This window comes from Bos indicus, chromosome X, assembly GCF_029378745.1.
Source record: "Bos indicus isolate NIAB-ARS_2022 breed Sahiwal x Tharparkar chromosome X, NIAB-ARS_B.indTharparkar_mat_pri_1.0, whole genome shotgun sequence".
Classification (NCBI taxonomy): Eukaryota; Metazoa; Chordata; class Mammalia; order Artiodactyla; family Bovidae; genus Bos; species Bos indicus.
The window spans coordinates 94,188,587-94,216,069 of record NC_091789.1 but is presented as its reverse complement, the minus strand read 5'-3'; the positions used below and the strand labels follow the sequence as shown (position 1 = coordinate 94,216,069).

The 27,483-nt window shown below is 41.3% G+C and overlaps 1 protein-coding gene across 2 annotated transcripts in view; it reads right to left on the bottom strand.

Annotated features, from left to right (window-relative positions):
• CCNB3 (cyclin B3) overlaps positions 1-25,751 on the bottom strand; it is a 60,076-nt gene extending 34,325 nt beyond the window's left edge. The window contains exons 1-3 of one of the 2 annotated variants that reach the window (XM_070785193.1): positions 25,286-25,751; positions 10,587-10,715; positions 6,265-6,351 (exon numbers count right to left, since the gene is read on the bottom strand). In XM_070785193.1, coding sequence (XP_070641294.1) covers positions 6,265-6,351; positions 10,587-10,679 — 180 coding nt within the window. In that variant the 5' untranslated portion in view covers positions 10,680-10,715; positions 25,286-25,751. The remainder of the gene's footprint in view (positions 1-6,264; positions 6,352-10,586; positions 10,716-25,285) is intronic. The other variant, XM_070785192.1, reaches the window with a different exon arrangement.
• Between the last annotated feature and the right edge of the window lie 1,732 nt (positions 25,752-27,483).

Here is a 27,483-nt window from a genome sequence, read left to right as displayed (position 1 = left end):
ACGCCCTCACGCCCCACACCCCCACGCCCCCACGCCCCGACGCCCGAGGCCAGGGGCTGCGGCTGGGAGGAGCTACCCCACACCCCCACGCCCGAGGCCAGGGGCGGCAGCTGGGAGGAGCTACCCCACACCCAAGGCCAGGGGCTGCAGGCGGGAGGAGCAACCCCACGTCCAAGGAGTGGTGGCTGGGCAGGCACCGGAGGGCCTAGAGGAGCTATCCCATGTTGAAGGTCAGAAGGGGCAGAGGTGAGGAGATACCCTCGTCGAAGGTAAGGAGCAGCGGCTGCGCTTTGCTGGAGCAGCCGTAAAGAGATATCCCACGCCCAAGGTAAGAGAAACCCAAGTAAGACGGTAAGTGTTGCAAGAGGGCATCAGAAGGCAGACACACTGAAACCATACTCACAGAAAACTAGTCAATCTAATCACACTAGGACCATAGCCTTGTCTAACTCAATGAAACTAAGCCATGCCCATGGGGCAACCCAAGACAGGCGGGTCATGGTGGAGAGATCTGACAAGATGTGGTCCACTGAAGAAGGGAATGACAAACCACTTCAGTATTCTTGCCTTGAGAACCCCATGAACAGTATGAAAAGGCAAAATGATAGGATACTGAAAGAGGAACTCCCCAGGTCAGTAGGTGCCTAACTCCAGAAAGAATGAAGGGATGGAGCCAAAGCAAAAAGAATACCCAGCTGTGGATGTGACTGGTGATAGAAGCAAGGTCCGTGCTGTAAAGAACAATACTGCATAGGAACCTGGAATGTCAGGTCCATGAATCAAGGCAAATTGGAAGTGGTCAAACAAGAGATGGCAAGAGTGAATGTCAACATTCTAGGAATCAGCGAACTAAAATGGACTGGAATGGGTGAATTTAACTCAGATGACCATTATATCTGCTACTGCAGGCAGGAATCCCTCAGAAGAAATGGAGTAGCCATTCATGGTCAACAGAAGAGTCCGAAATGCAGTACTTGGATGCAGTCTCAAGAACGACAGAATGATCTTGGTTCTTTGCCAAGGCAAACCATTCAATATCAGTAATCCAAGTTTATACCCCAACCAGTAACACTGAAGAAGCTGAAGTTGAACAGTTCTATGAAGACCTACAAGACCTTTTAGAACTAACACCCAAAAAAAATGTCCTTTTCATTATAGGGGACTGGAATGTAAAAGTAGGAAGTCAAGAAACATCTGGCTGCTGCTGCTAAGTCGCTTCATTCGTGTCTGACTCTGTGCAACCCCATAGACAGCAGCCCACCAGGCTTCGACATCCCTGGGATTCTCCAGGCAAGAACACTGGAGTGGGTTGCCATTTCCTTCTCCAATGCATGAAAGTGAAAAGTGAAAGTCAAGTCACTCAGTAGTGTCTGACTCTTAGCGACACAATGGCCTGCAGAAACACCTGGAGTAACAGGCAAATTTGGCCTTGGAATACGGAATGAAGCAGGGCAAAGACTAATAGAGTTTTGCCAAGAAAATGCACTGGTCATAGGAAACACCCTCTTTCAACAACACAGGAGAAGACTCTACACATGGACATCACCAGATGGTCAACACCGAAATCAGATTGATTATATTCTTTGCAGCCAAAGATGGAAAAGCTCTATACAGTCAACAAAAGCAAGACCAGGAGCTGACTGTGGATCAGATCATGAACTCCTTATTGCCAAATTCAGACTGAAATTGAAGACAGTAGGGAAAACCACTAGAGCATTCAGGTATGACCTAAATCAAATCCCTTATGATTATACAGTGGAAGTGAAAAATAGATTTAAGGGCCTAGATCTGATAGAGTGCCTGATGAGCTATGGACTGAGGTTCGTGACATTGTACAGGAGACAGGGATCAAGACCATCCCATGGAAAAGAAATGCAAAAAAGCAAAACGGCTGTCTGGGGAGGCCTTACAAATAGCTATGAAAAGAAGAGAAGTGAAAAGCAAAGGAGAAAAGGAAAGATATAAGCATCTGAATGCAGAGTTCCAAAGAATAGCAAGAAGAGATAAGAAAGCCTTCCTCAGCGATCGATGCAAAGAAATAGAGGAAAACAACAGAATGGGAAAGACTAGAGATCTCTTCAAGAAAACTAGAGATACCAAGGGAACATTTCATGCAGAGATGGACTCGATAAAGGACAGAAATGGTATGGACCTAACAGAAGCAGAAGATATTAAGAAGAGATGGCAAGAATACACAGAAGAACTGTACCAAAAAGATCTTCACGACCCAGATAATCACGATGGTGTGATCACTGACCTAGAGCCAGACATCCTGGAATGTGAAGTCAAGTGGGCCTTAGAAAGCATCACTATGAACAAAGCTAGTGGAGGTGATGGAATTCCAGTTGAGCTATTTCAAATCCTGAAAGATGATGCTGTGAAAGTGCTGCACTCAATATGCCAGCACATTTGGAAGACTCAGCAGTGGCCACAGGACTGGAAAAGGTCAGTTTTCATTCCAGTCCCAAAGAAAGGCAATACCAAAGAATGCTCAAACTACCGCACAATTGCCCTCATCTCACATGCTAGTAAGGTAATGCTCAAAATTCTCCAAGCCAGGCTTCAGCAATATGTGAACCGTGAACTTCCTGATGTTCAAGCTGGTTTTAGAAAAGGCAGAGGAACCAGAGATCAAATTGCCAACATCCTCTGGATCATGGAAAAAGCAAGAGAGTTCCAGAAAAACATCTATTTCTGCTTTATTGACTATGCCAAAGCCTTTGACTGTGTGGATCACAATAAACTGTGGAAAATTCTGAAAGAGATGGGAATACCAGACCACCTGATCTGCCTCTTGAGAAATCTGTATGCAGGTCAGGAAGCAACAGTTAGAACTGGACATGCAACAACAGACTGGTTCCAAATAGGAAAAGGAGTACGTCAAGACTGTGTATTGTCACCCTGCTTATTTAACTTATATGCAGAGTACATCATGAGAAATGCTGGACTGGAAGAAGCACAAGCTGGAATCAAGATTGCCAGGAGAAATATCAATAACCTCAGATATGCAGATGACACCACCCTTATGGCAGAAAGTGAAGAGGAACTCAAAAGCCTCTTGATGAAAGTGAAAGAGGAGAGTGAAAAAGTTGGCTGAAAGCTCAACATTCAGAAAACTAAGATCATGGCATCCGGTCCTATCACTTCATGGGAAATAGATGGGGAAACAGTGGAAACAGTGTCAGGGTTTATTTTTTGGGGGCTCCAAAATCACTGCAGATGGTGACTGCAGCCATGAAATTAAAAGACGCTTACTCCTTGGAAGGAAAGTTGTGACCAACCTAGATAGCATATTCAAAAGCAGAGACATTACTTTGCCAACAAATGTAATGTTCGTCTAGTCAAGGCTATGGTTTTTCCTGTGGTCATGTATGGATGTGAGAGTTGGACTGTGAAGAAGGCTGAGTGCTGAAGAATTGATGCTTTTGAACTGTGGTGTTGGAGAAGACTCTTGAGAGTCCCTTGGACTGCAAGGAGATCCAACCAGTCCATTCTGAAGGAGATCAGCCCTGGGATTTCTTTGGAAGGAATGATGCTAAAGCTGAAACTCCAGTACTTTGGCCACCTCATGCGAAGAGTTGACTCATTGGAAAAGACTGATGCTGGGAGGGATTGAGGGCAGGAGGAGAAGGGGACGACGGAGGATGAGATGGCTGGATGGCATCACTGACTCGATGGACATGAGTCTGAGTGAACTCTGGGAGTTGGTGATGGACAGGGAGGCCTGGCGTGCTGCGATTCATGGGGTCGCAAAGAGTTGGACACAATTGAACGACTGAACTGAACTGAAGTAAAAGGTATATGTGTGTTCTTTGTATTATTCTTTTTGCAACTTATAAATGAAATTATTTCCAAATGAAATATAAAAAAATATGCCTTTGTATCATCATATCATAATAAGCTACTACAATCCAGCAGGGAATTCCTTCTTAGGCCCTCAGGTTTTTGTCCACTTCTGCTCTTCGAAGAGTTTGGCACAGTTTGTATTTGAAAATCACCTAAAGATTTACAAACTCCTTCTTTGTCCAGCCGAGATCCACAATTGGAAAAGATGTGCATTCTTGGCAGGAGAGAGGTGGAGACTCTAATTCCCAGAGCAAAACTTTCTACTTGCCATATGTGAAGGTTCAAAGTACTAATATTTTCAGATGTAAGCTCAAGGGTCCTTTACCAGTATTTCCCCATAATTCTTTCACTGAGAAATAGGAAAATAGAGATGAAAATCCTACTGACAAAACATAATTTAGGAAATAGACCTTATCTCCTCAGCCAATGGCTCAGGATCAGCTCTAACAAATCAAAACTCCTTCCCATGCTGGAAGGATAAAGGAGAGGAAAAAGAAAACTCACAGCAGACTAAATAACTAAAACAGATCAGCTCCTTTGGCCAGCCAGAACCTCACTGTGGTGAATGCTGAGGAGAAGACAGATATGAGGACATGAAGACATAGTAATACTGACAGGAAGAAGCAAAATCATAAAGGGAATCCCCAAAATTCAGAGAGAAAGGAGTCCTCAACCCTCAAAGAGATGAGCTCAGACATCTGCAGAAATGCTCAATCCTGGAATGACTTAGGTATACTGTAATCACGGAACTTTCTCTGGAAAGCACCAAGGACAATTCAAAATGACCAGAACTTGAAGGTAAAAGGGGAAATGGGCTTTCTGAGCTTCTGAAAAGCTAGAGGCAGAGATACTTCCCAGGGATGCCTTGCTTTCCCTACCCTGGAGGAGTATGTGACCTAACAGATGGTGAATTCAGTTGGAGAACCGAGAGTCCTAGCATGTATTTCCTATTAATTTGTTTGTTCTTTATCGATGATGACATAAATTTCACAAATAAAAAAGTACTGAGACACAGCAGGAAAGTTTCTCATGTGCTGTTAGACTTTTCTTTGCACTATCAGGGACTCTGGAGGCCAAGGGAAGCTACACTAAGATAGGCTGCATCTGCTCCTGACTTATGTAGCTACCTTATCTCAACAGTTTCAAGAGCCATGGTAAAATAAGTCAGGAAATGAATTTAACTTTACAGGTCTGTGTGGGAGGCAGCTCTTTCAACCAGTATATAGTAAATCTGATTATGCAGGAAGCTGTAACACAATTACACATGTTGTAATCTGTGTGGGGGAAAGACTGGTTTAACACAAAAGTAGTCACATGGCATCTAAAGAGCAGAGATACAAAGGAGAGAACTTTGCCAATGCTTATCCAACCCTGCCCAAGGCAGTAAAATATTATCTAGTAAATGTTAAGAATTCTGGTAGCCACAAAAGAACACTCTATTATAGAGGGCAGGACAGGCCTCACTAGGGCTGTCTGTATCCTAGATGAAATGAACTTCAAAACCAACACTAGCCATGTCTTCATCTGTAAAGGGGTTATAGTTTTAGTGTCTGCCTCATAGAATTTTATGAGTATTAAGTGGGTGGATACATGGGACAATGCTTAGAATAGTGCCTGGCATGTGGTAAACACTCAGGAGCTATCAGTCATTACTGATTTCTAAGACCAAAGGTTATCTATATTCAATTAGTAACATTCTAACTATTAAATTTGATTTTTTGCTAGTACCTTAGTAATACCAGAAGGGAGGTAACTTGGAAGTAAACTCAAGAATTCTAGTCACAATTGAGTTTCTAGATATCCCTAGTCGAAAACCAGATCATGGAACTGTGGTCATCCATGGTTCTGTACATCAGAGGGCAGTTTTGATTGTCACTATGACTGGGATGCTGCTGGAACTTAATGCCAGGGGCCAGGAATGCTGGTTGAATGACTGGGAGTTGCAAGGTGGTGCAACTCCCAGTCATTCAGTCCTACACAGTAGAAAAGCTGTCCTATTCAAAAATGCCCATAGTGTCTGAACTGATAAACACTGCCCTAGACTACAATGAACCCACCATTGTATTGACACTTGCCTCCAAGGCCGAGGCAGCCAGTCGAGCCATCTCTGGACTTTACCTAAATGCAAGATTCCATAGTTCTCATATCTGTCTACAAGTTCACATCTGATCATCATTCTGTCTGTGGCTTTCAGCGAGCTCCACCAATTAAAACAGATGGTATGTGCCAGCAGAAAAGCCCCTACAGTTTCTGAAATTGGGTCACTGACTCCAAATAAAATTGGAATTGGCTCTCAGCCAGTAAAATTGGCTCTCAGCATTCTACAGAGGGTCAGGGTTTGGTAAACTAGAAAGGTCCCTCAAGGAAGAGGTTGTTTGAACCTTATGCAACACCATAGGATTAGACTAGCATACTCACATTGGTGAGATCTTCAAAAGCTGATCTCTTTTTGAGTGGTCCCTGAGGTGAAGATGGAGATATCTTTGCTTGGTACTTCTCATCTTTCTAAAAAAGGAAAAAAGGTAAATGAGTATATCCAATTGTGAACAATCTTTTCAGGGACTTCAGGTCATCTTTGGAGCTCAACAGGGAAACGCCTGAATCTCCAAGCAATTGGGAATGCCTAAAATAAACCCTAATAAATTACAACAAAAGAAAGTTTTGGCACTCACTGCTGCTTAGAGTGTTCCTAAAGGAGGTAGTAATCATTGATGATGGTGACAAGGCTGTTAAGGAGACAGGAAGACCTTCAGTGTAACTCTTAAAATGAGCAAAATAGCTTGGTGAAGCTAATTTTCTCTCTTATTCCTCTCATATCTATGGCTATCCTACCCAAGATTAATCATGACCATCACCACCACCTTGCAACTCCCAATCATTCATTTAATATGGACTTTCCAGGTAAATTAGTTCAATAATTTAACAAAATTTAAGTGTCTCTTATGTTCAGTTCAGTTCAGTCGCTCAGTCGAGTCCGACTCTTTGCGACCCTATGAATCGCAGCACGCCAGGCCTCCCTGTCCATCACCAACTCCCGGAGTTTACCCAAACTCATGTCCATCAAGTCAGTGATGCCATCCAGCCATCTCATCCTCTGTTGTCCCCTTCTCCTCCTGCCCCCAATCCCTCCCAGCATCAGAGTCTTTTCCAATGAGTCAACTCTTCACATGAGGTGGCCAAAGTACTGGAGTTTCAGCTTTAGCATCATTCCCTCCAAAGAAATCCCAGGGCTGATCTCCTTCAGAATGGACTGGGTGGATCTCCTTGCAGTCCAAGGGACTCTCAAGAGTCTTCTCCAACACCACAGTTCAAAAGCATCAATTCTTCGGCGCTCAGCCTTCTTCACAGTCCAACTCTCACATCCATACATGACCACAGGAAAAACCATAGCCTTGACTAGACGAACCTTTGTTGGCAAAGTAATGTGTCTGCTTTTGAATATGCTATCTAGGTTGGTCATAACTTTCCTTCCAAGGAGTAAGCGTCTTTTAATTTCATGGCTGCAGTCACCATCTACAGTGATTTTGGAGCCCCAAAAATAAAGTCTGACACTGTTTCCACTGTTTCTCCATCTATTTCCCATCAAGTGATGGGACCAGATGCCATGATCTTTATTTTCTGAATGTTGAGCTTTCAGCCAACTTTTTCACTCTCCTCTTTCACTTTCATCAAGAGGCTTTTGAGTTCCTCTTCACTTTCTGCCATAAGGGTGGTGTCATCTGCATATCTGAGGTTATTGATATTTCTCCCGGCAATCTTGATTCCAGCTTGTGCTTCTTCCAGTCCAGCATTTCTCATGATGTACTCTGCATATAAGTTAAATAAGCAGGGTGACTGTATACAGCCTTGACGTACTCCTTTTCCTATTTGGAACCAGTCTGTTGTTCCATGTCCAGTTCTAACTGTTGCTTCCTGACTTGCATACAAATTTCTCAAGAGGCAGATCAGGTGGTCTGGTATTCCCATCTCTTTCAGAATTTTCCACAGTTTATTGTGATCCACACAGTCAAAGGCTTTGGCACAGTCAATAAAGCAGAAATAGATGTTTTTTTGGAACTCTCTTGCTTTTTCCATGATCCAGAGGATGTTGGCAATTTGATCTCTGGTTCCTCTGCCTTTTCTAAAACCAGCTTGAACATCAGGAAGTTCACAGTTCACATATTGCTGAAGCCTGGCTTGGAGAATTTTGAGCATTACTTTACTAGTGTGTGAGATGAGTGCAATTGTGCGGTAGTTTGAGCATTCTTTGGCATTGCGTTTCTTTGGGACTGGAATGAAAACTGACCTTTTCCAGTCCTGTGGCCACTGCTGAGTCTTCCAAATGTGCTGGCATATTGAGTGCAGCACTTTCACAGCATCATCTTTCAGGATTTGAAATAGCTCAACTGGAATTCCATCACCTCCACTAGCTTTGTTCATAGTGATGCTTTCTAAGGCCCACTTGACTTCACATTCCAGGATGTCTGGCTCTAGGTCAGTGATCACACCATTGTGATTATCTGGGTCGTGAAGATCTTTTTTGTACAGTTCTTCTGTGTATTCTTGCCGTCTCTTCTTAATATCTTCTGCTTCTGTTAGGTCCATACCATTTCTGTCCTTTATCAAGCCCATCTCTGCATGAAATGTTCCCTTGGTATCTCTAGTTTTCTTGAAGAGATCTCTAGTCTTTCCCATTCTGTTGTTTTCCTCTATTTCTTTGCACTGATCACTGAAGAAGGCTTTCTTATCTCTTCTTGCTATTCTTTGGAACTCGGCATTCAGATGCTTATATCTTTCCTTTTCTCCTTTGCTTTTTGCTTCTCTTCTTTTCACAGCTATTTGTAAGGCCTCCCCAGATAGCCATTTTGCTTTTTTGCATTTCTTTTCCATGGGGATGGTCTTGATCCCTGTCTCCTGTACAATGTCACGAACCTCTCTTATGTTAGTTAAGACATTCTCAGTAAGGATAATCACACACATACCTAGATACTGATCCAGGATCAGTCCTTTACTAGCGATTGACCTTGGAAAAGTCACTTAATTTTTGAACCTCAATCTTCTCATCAGTAAAACTGGAAAGATGACCTACCTTATTTGAGGATCAAATAAGAGAATACATGTTTTTCAAAAATCTATATAAGCTGTAAATGGGCAGAAATAGTATTTTAAAAATACATGGTCCAGTGTGATTTTAAAACTCATAAGGAAAATTCTGTATTTTAAGAAAGGAGTTTGGTAATTCATATTTATCCCTTTTAGTGTATATAAGGGAAGAATGGGGAAAAGGAGGCAGGGAGAATATTTTGGAGCAAAGGGAGCTTTCTTTCTAGCTAGTGTTTATCTGAAATGCCTTATCCCACTACCAAATGAGCAAGACTATCTCTATGGGGTTAAAGGTTAAGGTAAATCACACTGTAGGGTTTCTCTATTCCCTAACAGTTTTTGTTTGGTGAAAGTGTCCTATGTATCAGATTTCCTTTATGAACTGAGAACTCTGCCTTACCTATGTCAGCAAGTTGTTATAATGTGAAACAGAACACTGAGGTCAGACCATTTATTTTCTCCGTTTCTCTCTTAACATTATGTACAGTTAGTACATGACACAGTAAGTGATTAGAAACTTAGAGAGTTAGATTCATATTACAATAGACCAATTCTAGTACAGTGGAGCAATTCTGAAAGAGCTGAGAAGAATTACTTCTGTTTTTTAACTGTTTAAGCTAAGAAATAAGTAAACTATTAGTCTTTCATCTAGTTCATGATAAATAATCCTAATGGAAATAATTAGCAAAGAATAAATTATTATTTTCTCACAAATTAGCTAAGAAATTAACTATGGTCTGCTATCCCACTCCTACTTAATATTACTGGCAGAAATAACCAGCCCCAAATAAAATTATTGGTGAAACTGAATCCTATAAAATTTATATTTGAAAAATACACCCTGAGAAAGTTGGATTTGGAAAAATAACTGCCACAAAAGAAAATGTACAGTGGCAGAACTCTAATCATAAAATTTGATGTGAACAAAAATTTGATCAATATAGCAAATCTTTCTTGCCAAATTTACATAGGAAAAATACACTTGTTTTCCCTAACCGCCAAGAAAACCATTTTAGTGAGACAAAAATGAAAATGATTAGAACGTGTTTATCTGTGCTGAGAGAAAACCAATCAAGGAAATTAAATTGGCCTAATGATGTTTGCTCCAGGAAACACTTTCTTAGCAACAATTCATCAGTATTAGTAAAATTCTGATTAAAATATGACTGATGGCAAACACAGAACATCACAAGCTTGGAATGTCAATGTCAAACTATTCACAAGGTCAAAACAGCAGGCTCAAAATGGACCCATTCTTCAAATGTAATAGCTGTAAAAAGCAGTATAATACATTTGTTGACCTAATCATCATACTCTCCCCTGGATGTACTAAGCAGCCACCTGGCAAGGTGCTTTGAGCCTCTCGGAGACAGTAAGAGTTTAAATGGGATCACTAATGAGAACTGAGTATTGTTTGCTTTTGAAAGTTGTGGAGGACACCCTTCATCTTAGCCATGCACTTATCGGAAAGAAGAGTTTATGCTTTCTCCCCAAGTTATAATTTGCTGGTCTCCTCCAACTACAAGGTTTGCCATGCCTTCTCATTTTTTCAGATTAACCACACATATTCCAAAAGATACAGAGGGAAGAATAAGGACTAAGCCAACACAGAAAAGAGGCTAAATGAGACACTACTGAGAGGGACAGCTTGCTCTAACCTTTTCAGATGGTTCACGATCACTGGGCACAATGCTGGACTGAGATTTCCTAGTCTCATGTTTGGAGTGGTGGGATGGTAGTGGCAGCGGCATTTCTTACAGATTCAGCAGCGTCTATCCAAGGCAGGGCTGCAATCAGAAAAAGACTCTTTAAAACATTCACCAGAAACATCACCGATTCTCTGGAGATCCTTGAGAAAACCCAGTCTCTCTATAACATCCCTAGGAGAAAACAGACTTCAATGTTAGCAGATCTGGGATCAAATCTTGGTTGTACCACACTTAACCATGGGCAAGTGACTTAACCTCCCTGGGCTTCAATTATCTCATCTGCAAGATGGAGGTAAGTATATACATCTTTGCAGGGCACTGTTCAAATTAAATGAGATACTCTGTGTAAAAAGCCAAGCACAGTGCCTGCCACCCCCTGTGGGTACTGGGACTATGGCCTAGCCCCTAGCTTAGGCCTAGGAACACTAGAGGAAAATTAACAGTTGAAAATAATCAAGAGCATGACAAATCATATAGTATGGAGGCTCACTGGTAGGGTTAATGTTCTTTAAAAGGCATGGGGTCCTGGCCCCAGCAATAATGATGCTACAGAGAAGGCAAAAGAATGCACTGCACACACACACATGCAGAATAGGCCAGAGGGTATTCTAGGCTGCATTCAATCAAGAAACTGCAGTCCAGTTCCAGACATCTGGTTAAAAAAAAAAATCAAAAGATAATACTGGTGGGAAAAAAAAAGATAATAGCAGAAGGAACTTACTTGGTGAAAATCATGTGACATATAAAATTTAACAGTCATTACAGAACTTAGGAGTCCTACCTTCACCCCACCTCAGTGTGGGACCCCATTCTATACTCCTTAAGGGTCTTTTAGCTTGTGAGTTCTCAAACTAAACTAAGAACTCACTATCATAACTTATGATATACTTAAGTGTCTTATGTTATGATACACTTAAGTGGCTTACAAGCACATTCAGTTCAGTTCAGTTGCTCAGTCGTGTCCGACTCTTTGTGACCCCATGAATCACAGCACGCCAGGCCTCCCTGTCCATTACCAACTCCAGGAGTTCACTCAGACTCACATCCATCGAGTCAGTGATGCATATTAGGAGGAATCAGTTCTTGAATATAAAAGAGACCCTTCCCACTCAGATACAACTGCTCTTCTGAACCCACCCATATTCAGTCTCCAAGTTCAATGACATTTGACAAAGAACAGGCTTCCATAGAGAGACCCTAAAGGCAATGCAACAAATTTATGTACAAGATACATCAGGCAGTGGAGACAAACACAAATAAATCACGGATCTTATTCTAGAAGTATTCACAGGCACAGCTCTAACAGCAACACATAAATGTGACAAATGATTTAATAACCGTAGACACAAAATACTTTAGAAACATAACGTAAAGTCAGTAATCTTGTGGGAGACAAGGGGTGGAGAAAGGCTTCACCTTCCTCCTATATTTGATCTGGACTTAATATGATAAAAAGGTTCTCAAGTAGACAGGTGAGCTTTCCAGGCAAAGAAAGCCAGAGCCCAGGCAGAGGCTTGAACGTGTAGAACACAGCAGGTTTGGAAACATCCAGGTTGCCCGGAGTGTGAAGTATAATGTGTAGGAAGGAGTCAGAAAGAGGCTGAGAGCTAGGCTGGGACCATTCTGTGAAGACTGCAGAGAAGATTGCAGTTTGAGAGAAAGGTTGAAGAAAAGAGAAAGGCTAACTTGGGTTTTTCTTTGGATGGACAATATTAAACATTTTGTTGGCGAGGAAAAGTCAGTACAAATAAGTGCCTTCACATTTATTATGTCAGTTAATCCTCCCCAAGCTGTGAGAGTAAGCAGGGCAAGTACAATTCTTTCCACTTCATAGTCTCAGATGAGTTAAAAGTTATTTACTACACAGAACAAACTATTAAGCAGCATAGATCACCCAGCTCTTTCCAGGGCTCTTCTCTAAAATACCATGAAGCCTCTCTGATTGTATGTGAAAAGATTCCAGAACAGCCCACAGAACAAAGTTAAAGACCACAGAGTGGTAGTATGAGGAGTACTGAGGAGTTAGAACGACCACAGACTTCTTTTTAAAGAAGCAATTGGGCTTCTAAATCAGCCAATTTAGCATCTTTGCGCCTGCTTCCTTATTTGCAAAAGAGCTATGTACCACCTCTTACTTGCAGAGGTATCGTATGGCTCAAATGTAAATTTGCATGTGCAAAGCTTAACCTGGTACGTCCTCAGAATAAATGGTGGATCTTACTCTCCTTCTCTTCCTCCAAATCCAAACCCATTTTCCATCTCATCCCTCAAAACTCAGCCAAGCAGAAATAAAGCTAAATTGAGTGAACCCAGCCTTAACTGGACTGTATGAAAACCACTCACTCCATTATTATTGTTCACACCTCATACAATTCTTTATGGATAACCAAAGACTTGGGTTCTGAAATCTTTATCTTTCAACTGGAAAGAAAAACATCAAACTGGAGTCAACAGGCCAGAAAACTTTTGGCTGATGACATCACAGCATGACTAAACCTCAGAGAAAATCAGTTTTCAGATGATGGTCATTTATCACTTTCATTATCCTGAACAATAATCTGGCTCAAGTAACTAATTTCCCTGCCACTAGGAGAGGGGAGGGGATTACACCACCAAAAGCATGTTTTCATAAAAGGACACTCTGCAGAACACTCTCAACTTCTACTACCTACAGAACCCTTAGCCTTACTTAGACAAGAAAATTAGAACCCTCTCCACTTTCCAGACTTTCCTTCTCCACTACATACACCCTGATGAGTGTTAAAGGCTCTACCCCAGGGCTGGTGTTGAAACCCACACAGGGACAAGTAGGCTTGTTCAGAAGCCCAACTGCTCAGAGTCCAAAACTGTAGATCAGGACAGTCTCAGGAAACAGTAGCAACTTCTTTTTATATACAAAGGCAGATTACAGACAGCAAGACACTGGGGAGAGAAAGCAGGATGATGTCAATGAAAGCAGCACTGAGCTGGGGAGGATGCCTAAAGTGTAGTTCTGATCCTGTCCCTAGCTGGCTGAGTGACACTGGACAGGTCCCTTTACCATCTCCAGGCTTCCTTCCTTCACCTAAGAAAATGAGATAGTGAGACCAGAGTCTCCTGGACATTTAACCATCGTCAATGGGCCAGCAATATTGGCATCACCTGGGAGCTTGTTAGCAATTTAAAATCTCACTCCCCAAGCTGCTGCTGCTAAGTCGCTTCAGTCGTGTCCGACTCTGTGCAACCCCATAGACGGAAGCCCACCAGGCTCCCCCGTCCCTGGGATTCTCCAGGCAAGAACATTGGAGTGGGTTGCCATTTCCTTCTCCAATACAGGAAAGTGAAAAGTGAAAATGAAATCGCTCAGTAGTGTCCGACTCTTCGTGACTCCATGGACTGCAGCCTACCAGGCTCCTCCGTCCATGGGATTTTCCAGGCAAGAGTACTGGAGTGGGGTGCCATTGCCTGCTCCCACTCCCCAAACTAGGCTTTACCAAATCTGAACGTGGAAGTTAACTTCCCCTGGTGATTTGTATGCACTTTAAGTATTGTTCTTGGATCCCTTCAACCTCTGACATTCTAGGATCCCAGGAGGTCCACAGCAGAGAGCCATGACAAAGCCAGAGCTGGACGGGACTGAAAGTGAAAATCTTAAGTCTCACTAACTCTCTTCTATCACTAGCTAGTGGAGACAACGGTGCTTCCCAGGTGGCGCAGTGGTGAGGCACTCGCCTGCCAATGCAGGAGACACAAGAGACTTGGGTTCGATCCCTGGGTCGGGAAGATCCCCGAGAGGAGGAAACGGCAACCCACTCCAGTATTCTTGCATGGAAAATTACACGGATAGAGGAGCCTGGGGGGCTATAGTCCATGGAGTCGCAAAGAGTCGGACACGACTGAGCACACAACTGACGGACTGACTGGAGACAAGGGAGAAAAGGCACGTTTCCATCCCCCTTCATATCCTTCCACCTGTAGTTCAAGATATCTCTCACGTTGCATTCTCTAACTTAAGTACGTTTTGTAGGTTAAATTGGTCCTGTACACCTTCACTTGTGAAAAGACTACGGAAATGTACTCAGATTCAGGAATGTTGCAGCGGTAGCTCCATTTAAAAGCCGGGAACCAGTTTGGGGTTTGTTTGTTTGTTTTGCCATCTCACCCTCTAGTACACACTCCCTGCCCAACCTTGGACAGGACTCTCTCCGCAGACTGCTGACTGACAGGAGAAAGCAAAAATTTCGTGGCAGGACGCATTCCGGCAAAAGTTACAGGGACTGGAGTGAGCCTCAAGGACCCACCCGCGGGCGACAGAGCTGGACATTCGAGTCAGTAGGACAAGTTCAAAGGCGCCTACCTCATATCGAGATTGAGGGCAGAACAGGAAAGATCACGGACGCACTCCTAGGCCTTATGAGGCCAGGGAAATGACCGGAGCTCCGCGTTGCAGCAACCGGCGTCCGTCTCAATTTAGCCAAGCTAATTTTTAAAAGTACAGCCCAGGAAGAAGAGCAGTGGTGATTGGCCAGGAGGGGCCAATCAGCGTGCCGTTGAGTCGCGTCGCCTAGCAAGGAGGGGCGGGCTGGATATTTTCAAAGTGAACTCTGAGGCTAATAGACTCCCCAATGGGGCGTGGTTTCGAGTACCATTGGTTAGACCGGACTAGACTGACAAAGGGAGTATTGCTGCTGCGTCACTTCAGTCGTGTCCGACTCTGTGCGACCCCATAGATGGCTGCCCACCAGGCTTCCCCGTCCCTGGGATTCTCCAGGCAAGAACACTGGAGTGGGTTGCCATTTCCTTCTCCATTGCATGAAAGTGAAAAGTGAAAGTGAAGCCGCTCAGTCGTGTCCGACTCCAGCGACCCCATGGTGGGTCCCTTTAAAGACGTGTTTTTATTTAAATAACCCTGCCAGAGGATTGAGAGAGCGGCTGCATTACGTGGTGAAGTCCTGAGCAATTAAAACATTATTAAGCTTTGGAGAATTGGCGATCCATTGGGTTAAGACTCGCTGCTTTCTCTGCCCTGGCCCAGGTTCAATCCCTGGTGGGGGTACCGAGATCCCGAAAACCACAGGGCGGTCAAATAATAACAACAACAACAATAATAAGCTTTTATAGAGTCAAACGTGAACTCTTGCTGGCTTCACAAATGGCCTTGTGATGGAAGCAGAGCAGAAATTATTGCCCCTATTTCATGGATAGCACCCATAGTGCAGATAACTAATAGTAGCTAAAACATTAATTGAGGGCTAACTCTTGGTGATTGCTATAACTTTTTAAATTGTTTTAAACATTGTCCCCAAAAGTAGGTGCTTTTATTATTGTCATTTTACAGACACAAGAAAACTGTAGCTTGCTAATTGCATGCGTGCTAAGTCACTTCAGTTGTGTCCGACTCTTTGTGACCCTATGGACTGTAGCCTGCCAGGCTCCTCTGTCTGTGGGATTCTCCAGGCAAGAATACTGGAGTGGGTTGCCATGCCCTCCTCCAGGGGATCTTTCTGACCCAGGGATCGAACTTGTGTCTCCTGCAGCTCCTGCATTGCAGCCAGATTCTTTACCTCTGAGGCACCAGTGAAGCCCCATGCTTGCTAACTGCCCAATATCAAAATGCTGCATTGTGGCAAAGCAGGTACTACCATTGATATTTTTGTTTATTTCATTAGTACATTAATTAATTCATTCAACATTTATTGAGCACCTGCTTTGGTCCAGGAGCTAGAAAAAAATATATGAGTAACTGATAAAAGACTTGAAGAGTTTATCACCCTGCTCTATGTCCTGAGGAGGGAAAGAGAAAAGTGGAGATACCAGGAATAAAATCTAAGAATTCCTGCATATACAGATGCTCTACTACTAAACTACATTTTTACCTTTATTATTAGTCCATTCTCCTTTTACTGATAGTATCTCATAGCTTTTACATTAAAGGGAAAATAGTCGTATGATCCCAAGCCCTCGTCTCTTTTTAATCTCCCTAGGTTATCACATATAAATCCATGACTTTAAATATCACCTAAAAGCTGGCCCTGAACTCCAGACTCATAAATCCAACTGATTATTCCACATCTCCACTTAGCTGTCTAATAGATATCTCAAACTCAACATATTCACAACCTCACCAAATCTGATCCTTCCTCCAATGCCCCCCATTTCAGAAACTGGTACCATATCAAGTCTGTTAATCAAGTCAGAAACCTGGGTATCATCCTTGATTCTACTCTTTCCCACCACCTTAACCTCCCAAATCCAATCCTTCAGCAAGTCCTGTTGATTCTACCTCAAAATGTATGGCAAAACCAATACAATATTGTAATTAGCCCCCAATTAAAATAAATAAATAAATAAAATAATAAATGAGGAAGGGAATATTGAAAAAGAATTCAATACACCATTCTAAAAAATCCTGTTTTGATAGAAGTAAGTTAAACATAGGAGACATTTGAAAATAAACCAACTTTGTTGCAAAAATATATATATATATATATATACATACATATATATTATATCCATCCACTTCTCTCCATCTCCACTACCACCATGATCTCTCAATGGGACCACTGTCAAAAGCCTCCAAGATGTTCTACCCCTTTCCAATCTGGCTCGTCTATAATGCAAATACAATACAGTGATGTGATCAACCTTTTTAAAAAACAAAAAACAAAAATTATGTCCCTCTCCTGCTTTTGTAGTACCCACAGAATTAAAATCCAAACTCCTTACCCTGGACTACAAGTCCCATCTATCTCACCAACCTCATTTCATACCACTCTCTTTCTCATTTACTCCATTCCAGCCATAATGATCTTCTTCCCAAACTTTGAATATACAGAAAATCACACTCCTCGGGATCTTCACACATGATATTCCCACTGTCAGAAATATTCTTCCCTCTCTTCTTTAAATCACTTTTTTTTCTCATGCTTTAAAGTCTCAGCTTAACTATCCTCTCTTCAGAGAGGCCTTCCTTTACCATGTTATCTAGAGTAGGATTCTTCTCCCACTCGCTTATACTTTATCTCAACCCTTACATTTCTTTTAGAGTAATTATTGCAATTTTTAATTTTTGAACCTACCTCATCACTCAAGAATGCAAGCTCCACAACTGTAAGGACCACAGGCATTGTGCTCTATCTTCAGTGATTAGCATTAAGAAGAGTCCACATTTATCAACTGCTTACTGTATGTGTAACACTGTTTTGACACTCACAACAATACAATGAATTGTTACAGTTTCTGTTTTGCAGAAGGGCTTCCCTGGTAGCTCTGCTGGTAAAGAATCCACCTGCAATGCAGGAGACCTGGGTTCCATCCCTGGGTTGGGAAGATCCCCTGGAGGAGGGCACGGCAACCCCACTCTAGTATTCTTGCCTGGAGAATCCCCATGGACAGAGGAGCCTGGCAGGCTATAGCCCATGGGGTCACAATGAGTCGAACACAACTGAGTGACTAAGCACACAGCACATTTGCAGAAGAGGAGCTTGTAGTAACTTGCCCAAGATCACACAGCTAGTAAGCTATTAGATTGGGATTTAAACCCATGCAGTCTGATTCCAGAGACCAAAGACAAAGCACTACCCCATACCTGTCTCCTGGACAGATGAGTGGAAAATATTTGTTAACCAAGTAAATGGGTTATCTTCCTTTAAGGGTCATCGCTGTGGATAAGCATCCTACTGGGATGCACTATAAAGGAAATATAGTATTAACACAAATCACTACAGATCTTCTTTAGTCAAAAGAGGAAAAAGTACATCCACCAAAACAACAGCAACACAAAAATCACAAAACGAGAAATTTATTTTTCCTATTTCCTTCCAGTTTTTCACAAAAATTAAACAGTTATTGAGTAAAAATTATAATTTTTCCAAAAATTAAAAAAAAAAAATCTCTCAACTTTCAAAACTCCAGTTGACTTAACCTTTCCTTTGGGCAGCACTCAGAGAGACTACTAAGAAAAGAGGAGACAGCTCTTTGACACTGCCATTTTCCAATATTTCCCTCCAACCTAGGCATACAAAATTGTCATGAACTCTCCTTTCCCCTACCCACTACATTCCTGTATGAAAACCTGGTAGGAAACATCTGCTCTTATCTACCTCACTTTAACATGAAAATATATTTCACATGGATCCAACATTTAATTGTGAAAATGCAACCATGGAAATATTAGATAAAATATAAAAAATATTTTTATAATCTTGAATAAAGAGTATTACTCAGCCATTAAAAAGAATACATTTGAATCAGTTCTAATGAGGTGGATGAAACTGGAGCCTATGATACAGAGTGAAGTAAGCCAGAAGGAAAAACACCAATACAGTATACTAATGCATATATATGGAATTTAGAAAGATGCTAACAATAACCCGGTGTACGAGACAGCAAAAGAGACACTGATGTATAGAACAGTCTTATGGACTCTGTGGGAGAGGGAAAGGGTGGGAAGATTTGGGAGAATGGCATTGAAACATGTAAAATATCATGTAAGAAACGAGTTCCCAGTCCAGGTTCGATGCACGATACTGGATGCTTGGGGCTAGTGCACTGGGACGACCCAGAGGGATGGTATGGGGAGGGAGGAGGGAGGAGGGAGGAGGGTTCAGGATGGGGAACGCGGGCATACCTGTGGCGGATTCATTTTGATGTTTGGCAAAACTAATACAATTATGTAAAGTTTAAAAATAAAATAAAATTAAAAAAAAAGAAAACCTTTCTAAACAGGACAAAAATTTAGAGATTTTTGAGCAAAAGTCTCAATAATATTAAGTAGTATTTGGCAAAACAAGTAAACAAAAACAAGGTTTAAAAAATCTAACAACAAACTGGCTAAAAACATTGTCAACACAAGTGACAAAGGAATAATTTCCAAAATGTACAAAGAGAACTTCATGATCAACAAGAAAAAGATGAACTATCCACCAAAAAAAAAAAAAAAACTGACAAGGAAATGAACAATTAGAGAATATAAATGGTCAATAAACATAAAAATATGCTGTTTCACTAAAACTACATGTAGATTAAAACAGCAATGCATTGTTTTGTTTAGAATATTGGCAAAATTTTGATAGATTAGTAATAACTTCTGTTACTAAAGGGGTGAGTAAACAGGCACTTACATTTTCAGCAGAAATAAAAACTGCTACCAACTTTAGGAGTGTTATTTGAAAACATATAGTGACTTTTAAAAATTTGAACCATTTTACCCAGAGATTCTACTTCTTTTTTTTTTTCTCAGTAAATGTAGATTTTTATTAAAACTCTTGTCATTCTTTACAATTTAGATATTTGTGGGCTTTTCTATATTTGCTTTACATCTTTTCAGAGTCTAAAATTAAATACTTTCCTTTTCCAATTGTTGCTTGCCACTTCTGAGTTCTTTTAAAAATCAAATTTATCATGGTATGATATATAGACAAAAAACTGCATCAATTTTAATTGTATATTTTGATGGGAGATTCTACTTCTGGTAATCTTTTCTACAAAAATATTTATTCCAAGAAATAAGGCTGAACGTTTTCCAAAATTGAGAGAGACATAAACCTACATTCAAAAAGGTAAGTAAACCCCGAAGAGGATAAACCCAAAGAAATTCAAACAAAAACAAACTTCTGAAAACTAAAGACAAAAAAAAAAAAAAAAACAAACCTTGAAAGCAGCAAGAGAGAAATGATACCTTTCTAATAGAGCAAAATTTTGTCGAGTGACAATAGAAACCATACAGGCCAGAAGAAGGTGGCAGTGTTTTTTCCAATACTAAGAGGAAAGAGCTGTCAGTTGGCAACTGAGAATTCTATATCCAAGGAAAATATCCGTCAAAAGTGAAGGGGAAATGAAGTCATTCTCAGATGCTCCTCTTAAAAGAATAGAAAGTTTACAAGGTAAAAAAAATAGTCATGGAAGAAATTTTGTATTAACAACACAAGGGAGAAAGAACTGTGGAAAGAGTAAAAATACAGGTAGATACAACTGACCCTCCTTCTGATACTGCTTTCTCAATTATGTCTGAGAGTTATAGCAAAATGTATAACACTATCTGATGCAGTTCTCAATATATGTAGAGGAAATGTTTAAAACAATAATATCGATGTAGGAGGATAAAGGAAGGAAAAGTTTTACACTCCCTCAAACTGATAAAATATCAACTACAGTAGACTGTGATATGTTGTGTATATATAATGGAATAATTAGAACATGCACTGAAAAAAAAAGCTATATACAACACAACATCCAAAAAACTCAGATTTTAAAATGGGCAGAAGTCCTGAATAGACATTTTTCCAAAGGGGAAATGCAGATGGACAATGGGTACATGAAAAGATGCTCAACACTGCTAATCATCAGGTAAATGTAAATCAAAACCCCAATGAGATAGCACCTCACATCTGTCAAAATGGCCATCATCAAAAAGACAATACATAACAAAGTGTTTGTGAGGATGTTGAGAAAAGGAAACCTTAGTACACTGTTGGTGGGAATGTAAACTGGTACAGCCACTCTGGAAAACAGTATGGAAGGTTCTCAAAAAACCTGAAAACAGAACTACCATATGACCCAGCAATTCCACTTCTGGGTATATATCTGAAAAACAAAACTAACACAAAAAGATAAGATACATGTACCTTAATGTTGATAGGAGCATTATTTACAAATTGCCAAGGTATGGAAGCAACCTAAGTGTCTAGCAACAGGTAAATGGATAAAGATGATGTGAGATACACACACACATACACACACACAAAATGGAATACTATTCAGCCATAAAAAGAATGAAATTTTGCTATTTGCAGCAACATGATTGGACCTGGAGGGTATTATGTTAAGTAAAATAAGTCAGACAGAGAAGGACAAATACTGTATATGATTCACTTATATGTGAAATCTAAAAAAAAAAAAAAAAAAAAAAAACAGTAAATATAACAAAAATTAAGCAGGCTCAGAGATATAGAAAACAAACTAGTGGTTACCAATGGGGATAGAGAAGGGAGAGGGGCAATATAGGGGTAGGGAATTGAGTCACAAAACTATCATATATGAAATAAGCTATAAGGATCTCTTCAAGAAAAACGGAGCTATCAAAGGAACATTTCATACGAGGATGGGCAAGATAAAGGACAAAAAACAGTAAGGACCTAACAGAGGCAGAAGAGATTAAGAGGAGGTGGCAAGAATGCACAGAAGAACTGCACAAAAAAAGATCTTAATGAGCTGGATAACCACAATAATGTGGTCACTCACCTACAACCAGATATCCTAGAGTGTGAAGTCAAGTGCCTTTAGAAAGTACCAATAAAGCTACTGGAGGTGATAGAATCCCAGCTAAGCTATTTCAAATTGTAAAAGATGATGCTGTTAAAGTGCTGCACTCAATATGTCAGCAAATTTGAAAACCCCAGCAGTGGCCACAGGGCTGGAAAAGGTCAGTTTTCATTCCAATCCCAAACAAGGGCAGTGCTAAAGAATGTTCAAACTACTGGACAATTGTGCTCACTTCCCATGCTAGTAAGGTTATGCTCAAAATTCTTCAAGCTAGGTTTCAGCAGTACAAGAACTGAGAACTTCCAAGTGTACAAGCTGGATTTATAAAAAGTAGAGGAATCAGAGATCAAATTGCGAACATTTGTTGGATTATAGAGAAAGCAAGGGAACTCCAGAAAAACATCTACTTCTGCTTCATTAAAGCCTTTGATTGGGTGGATCACAACAAATGTAGAAAATTCTTAAAGAGATGGGAATACCAGATCATCTTACCTGTCTCCCAAGAAACTTGTATGTGGGTCAAGAAGCAACAGTTAGAACCAGATATGGAACAACAGACTGGTTCAAAATTGGGAAAGGAGTAGGACAAGGCTGTATATTGTCACTGTTTATTTAACTTATAGGAAGAGTACATCATGTGAAATGCCAGGCTGGATGAGTTACAAACTGGAATCAAGATTGCCAGGAGAAATAACAACCTCAGGCAGATGATACCACTCTAATGACAGAAAGTGAAGAGAAACTAAACAGCCTCTTGATGAGGGCAAAAAAGGAGAGTGAAAAAGCTGGCTTAAAACTCAACATTAAAAAAAACTAAGATCATGGCATCCAGTCCCATCACTTCATGGCAAATAGAAGGGGGAAAAGTGGAAGCAGTGACAGATTTTCTCTTCTTGAACTCCAAAAACACTGTGGATGGTGACTGCAGCCATGAAATGAGAAGACACTTGCTCCTTGGAAGGAAAGCTATGACAAACCTAGACAGTGTATTAAAAAGCAGAGACATTACTTTGCCAACAAAGGTCCATATAGTCAAAGCTATGGCATTTCCAGTAGTCATGTTTGTATGTGAGAATTGGACCATAACGAAGGCTGAGTGCCGAAAAATTGATGATTTCGAACTGTGGTGCTGGAGAAGACTCTTGAGAGTTCCTTGAATAGCCAGGAAATCAAACCAGTCAATCCTAAAGGAAATAAAGCCTGAATACTTATTGGAAGGACTGATGCTGAAGTAAGGTGAAGCTCCAACACTTTAGCCACCTGATGCAAAGAGCCCACTCATTGGAAAAGAGCCTGATGCTGGGAAAGATTGAAGGCAAAAGGAGAATAGGGCAGCAGAGGATGAGATGGCTGGATAGCATCACCAATTCAATGGACATGAACTTGGGCAAACTCTGGGAAATAGTGAGGGACAGGGAGGCCTGGTGTGCTGAAGTCCATGGGGTCAAAAAGAATCAGACACAACTTAGCAATTAAACAACACAACAAGCTATAAGGATATACTGTATAATAAAGGGAATATAGTCAATATTTTATAATAACTATAAATGGAGTATAACCTTTAAAATGGTGAATCACTATATTATACATCTGCATAATGTAATATTGTAGATCAACTATACTTCAATTTTTAAAAATCCATATAATCCACCATATTAACAAGCTAATAAATCCACACACACACAAAAAGAAAACTTAATAAGCTAACAAATGAGCTCAAGGTTGTAGGATACGAGATCAATATACAAAACTCAATTGTATTTCCATACACTTGCAAGGAACAATCTGAAAATGAATACAATGGTGTCAAAAAGAATAAAATAGTCCAAAATAAATTTATCCAAAGAAGTACAAGACTTGCACACTGAAAACCACAAAACATCTTTGAGAGAAATTAAAGACTTAAATAAATGTAAAGACATGCCGTGTTCAGTGGTTGGTATACTTAATATTGTTAAGATGGCAATTCCCCTCAAAATGATCAATGCAATCCCTATCAAAATCTGTGTAGAAAAGAGTTAATATAACAGGCCTGAGAATGTTATCATTTGAAAATCCTGTTGGTAAGTTTGGCCCTTGGCTAGGATCTGGGAACTTGGATTTGGGGAGGGTTCCCACCACCTTAATTGACAAGAATAGCTCACTATACTTGCACTGTTTGTGCAAACAACGTGGTTTCTGATGAACACCATCTTTCCTCCTGGGACTCTGGAGTTTTGGTATGTTCTAGGCAGAGGGTGCCTGCATGACCAGCCCCCAACAAAAATCCTTGATACCAAGTCTCTAATGAGCTTCCTTCCTTCATGAACAACATTTCACATGTGTTGTCACAACTCTTTACTGGAAAAAAGTTATGCTAAGTGAAGGAAGTCAGTTACAAAAGACCACATACTGTATGATTCCACATATTAAATGTTCAAAACAGGCAAATCCATAGAGACAGAAATTAGAATGGTTGCTGTCTAAAGCTGAGGAGGTACAGGGTTGGGGGAACTGAGGTATGATAGCTAAAGGGTACAAGGTTTCTTTTTTGGTGATGAAAATGTTCTAAAATTTATTATGGTGATATTTGCACAACTCTGTGAGTATCCTAAAAATCAATGAATTGTACACTTACATGAAGTATGTGGTATCTAAATTACATTTCAATAAAGCTGTTATAACAGTGGCTAATAAAATATATTGGTTCTTTTAAAAAATATTTTATTGAAGAGTGGAAGGAAACACTCAGTGGAACTAGTTAGGAAGGTATTGAAATAAACCAGGCATTTTGGACCAACATGATCCAGTATTTTTGGCCGTGGCGAGGCACTTCTGTCTGGTTCTGGGCATAGCAATTCTTGGACAACCATTACCAGTGGTTGTCTTTCTTTCCTTATTGAAAAAGAATTATTATATAACATTATATTAGTTTCAGGTGTACACACTAACGTTCAATTATGTAAATATCCTTAAGCACTCACTAATATAGACCAGCCTAGTGCTATCTCTTACAGTGTAAATGAAAATGAGTAAAACAGAGTCATTCTCCGAAGCATTTCTGTATTTGGAAAGATAAAGTGCCTAATGAAATAACTACAACACAAGGCAGAGTGTGATAAGCCCCAAAGCAAGCTGAATATAAAACTAAAACAGGCTTCAGAGGACACATGCTGAGTGATTACTGTAACACAATCACTACTGTCAAAATCACTCTGATAGCACCAAGAGTGATTACTGAATGGCTAAGTACGTGAGGCCCTGTTAGTTTCTCTACGGAGTTGGACTGTCGCTGTCTCCTTGAACCTATACACATTTTTATGACGGGGCCATTAAGGAAACGTATAAATAAATATAACATATACAAACAGTTTTTAGGATGGGGAGTGAGTCTAGCAGGGAGGGACTCACCAATTTGGGAGACTCACCAATGCAGGAGACCTGGGTTCGATCCCGGGATTAGGAAGATCACCTGGAGAAGGAAATGGCTACCCACTCCAGTATTCTGGCCTGGAGAATTCCATGGACTACAGTCCATGGGGTAGCAAAGAGTCGGACAAGACTGAGCGATTTTCACTTTGAGGGCTTCCCTTATAGCTCAGTTGGTAAAGAATCTGCCTACAATGAGGGAAACCTGGGTTTGATCCCTGCGTTGGGAAGATCCGCTGGAGAAGGGATAGGCTACCCACTCCAGTATTCTTGGGCTTCCCTGTGGCTCAGCTGGTAAGAATCCGCCAGCAATGACGGAGACTTGGATTCGATCCCTGGGTTGGGACGATCCCCTGGAGAAGGAAAAGGTTATCCACTCCAGTATTCTGACCTGGAGAATTCCAAGGACTGTATAGTCCATGGGGTCGCAAAGAGTCGCAAAGACATGACTGAGCGACTTTCACTTCACTTGGCAAAGCAGGCTTGTGTACAAACACGTTTTCCAAGCAGCTGAGACCCCCTAGTGGTCACATGAACTCATTACCCTCTGTGTCATCTTGATTTGAAAAAGGCAAAAGAAGGTCTAAGCCTGAGAGCCCCGCGGGGCCACACTACACGCGCAAAGCAGAATACTAGGGTAGTCTTCACCCTATTTTAATCATCCTTAAGTGTGCGTGTTGGGAGAGGAGGGAATCCCCTACAGGGTCTGTGAGGGAACCGGAGAGGCTTCGTGCTCCAAGATCCCCTTCCTCTCCTCCAAGATCTTTGTTTAAAACATTCACTCGCTGATAATGACACTATCTGGAGGGAAGGATAAAAACTCTGTCTCCAGTTAATACTATATTTTAAGTATTTTTGTCGGATGTCCGAGACAAGTTTGTGGGTTTGACAGAGAAAAAAAATCCGATTAACAGCCGAATTCCCTCAGCCACATCTCCAGCTCTGACACAGGATATAATTATATATTTATATGTTTATATATGTGTGTGTGTATGTATATATATGGCAAAAGACTCTTAATACCTAGAAAAATATGTTTACCTTTAACATGTCACAGGGGGACTGGAATAAATGCTTTACATTGAATAGGAGCTCCCCATCAATCAGAAACGAAAACAGAAAACAAAACAAACAAAATCCAGAAAAGGGGCAGAGAGTGGGGGAATACTAACCGCTTCGGAATAATCGCCTCGGAACAACCGCCTCAGCAGAACCTCTTCAGAAAAAAAACCACCTCAGGAAAAGAGGTCCTCTGACAGACCCAACCATTCTCACCAGCAGGGGGAGCAGTATTTGATTCAGTCAAACCTGAAACCACCAGATGGGGCCAAAAGATCAGAATAGGTACCCTTCATACTTTTTTCTCAGGAAATTTCTCTTCTGCATCTTGGACCTGAGAAGAATCCAAAAAAAAAAAAGGGGGGGGGGTACGAATCTCTGTGCACACACAGACACCCACGTCCGGGATAATGGTAGTGACCAGTGTGAGACTACCACCAAAATGGCCGTTTCTTCTCAGATCCAAGATCGGAGAAGGCAATGGCACCCCACTCCAGTACTCTTGCCTGGAAAATCCCATGGACAGAGGAGCCTGGTGGGCTGCAGTCCATAGGGTCACTGAGGGTCGGACACAACTGAGCGACTTCACTTTCACTTTACACTTTCATGCACTGGAGAAGGAAATGGCAACCCACTCCAGTGTTCTTGCTTGGAGAATCCCAGGGACAGGGGAGCCTGGTGGGCTGCCGTCTGTGGGGTCGCACAGAGTCACAAGACTGAAATGACTTAGCAGCAGCAGCAGCAGATCCAAGATGCAGAAGAGAAATTCCCTGAGAAAAAGTATGAAAGGTACCTACTTCAGAAGATTGTGTGAGAATTAAATGAGATAATGCATGCAAAACACAGTACAGGGCAATTTTCAGGCCTCATTGCAGACCTGCAGAATTAGAAACTCTGGGATGGGGCCCAACTATCTGTTTGTTTAACTTTAAAACTGTTATGTGTGTGTGTGCGCGCGCGCGTGCGCATGCGCGTGCGTGCGCGCGTGCGCGTGCGTGTGTGTGCGCGCGCATGCGCGCTAAGTCGCTTCAGTCAAGTCCGACCCTTTGCTACCCAATGAACTGTAGCCCGCCGTGGTCTCTGTCCATGTGGTTCTCGAGGCAAGAATACTGGAGTGGATTGCCCGTACCCTCCCAAT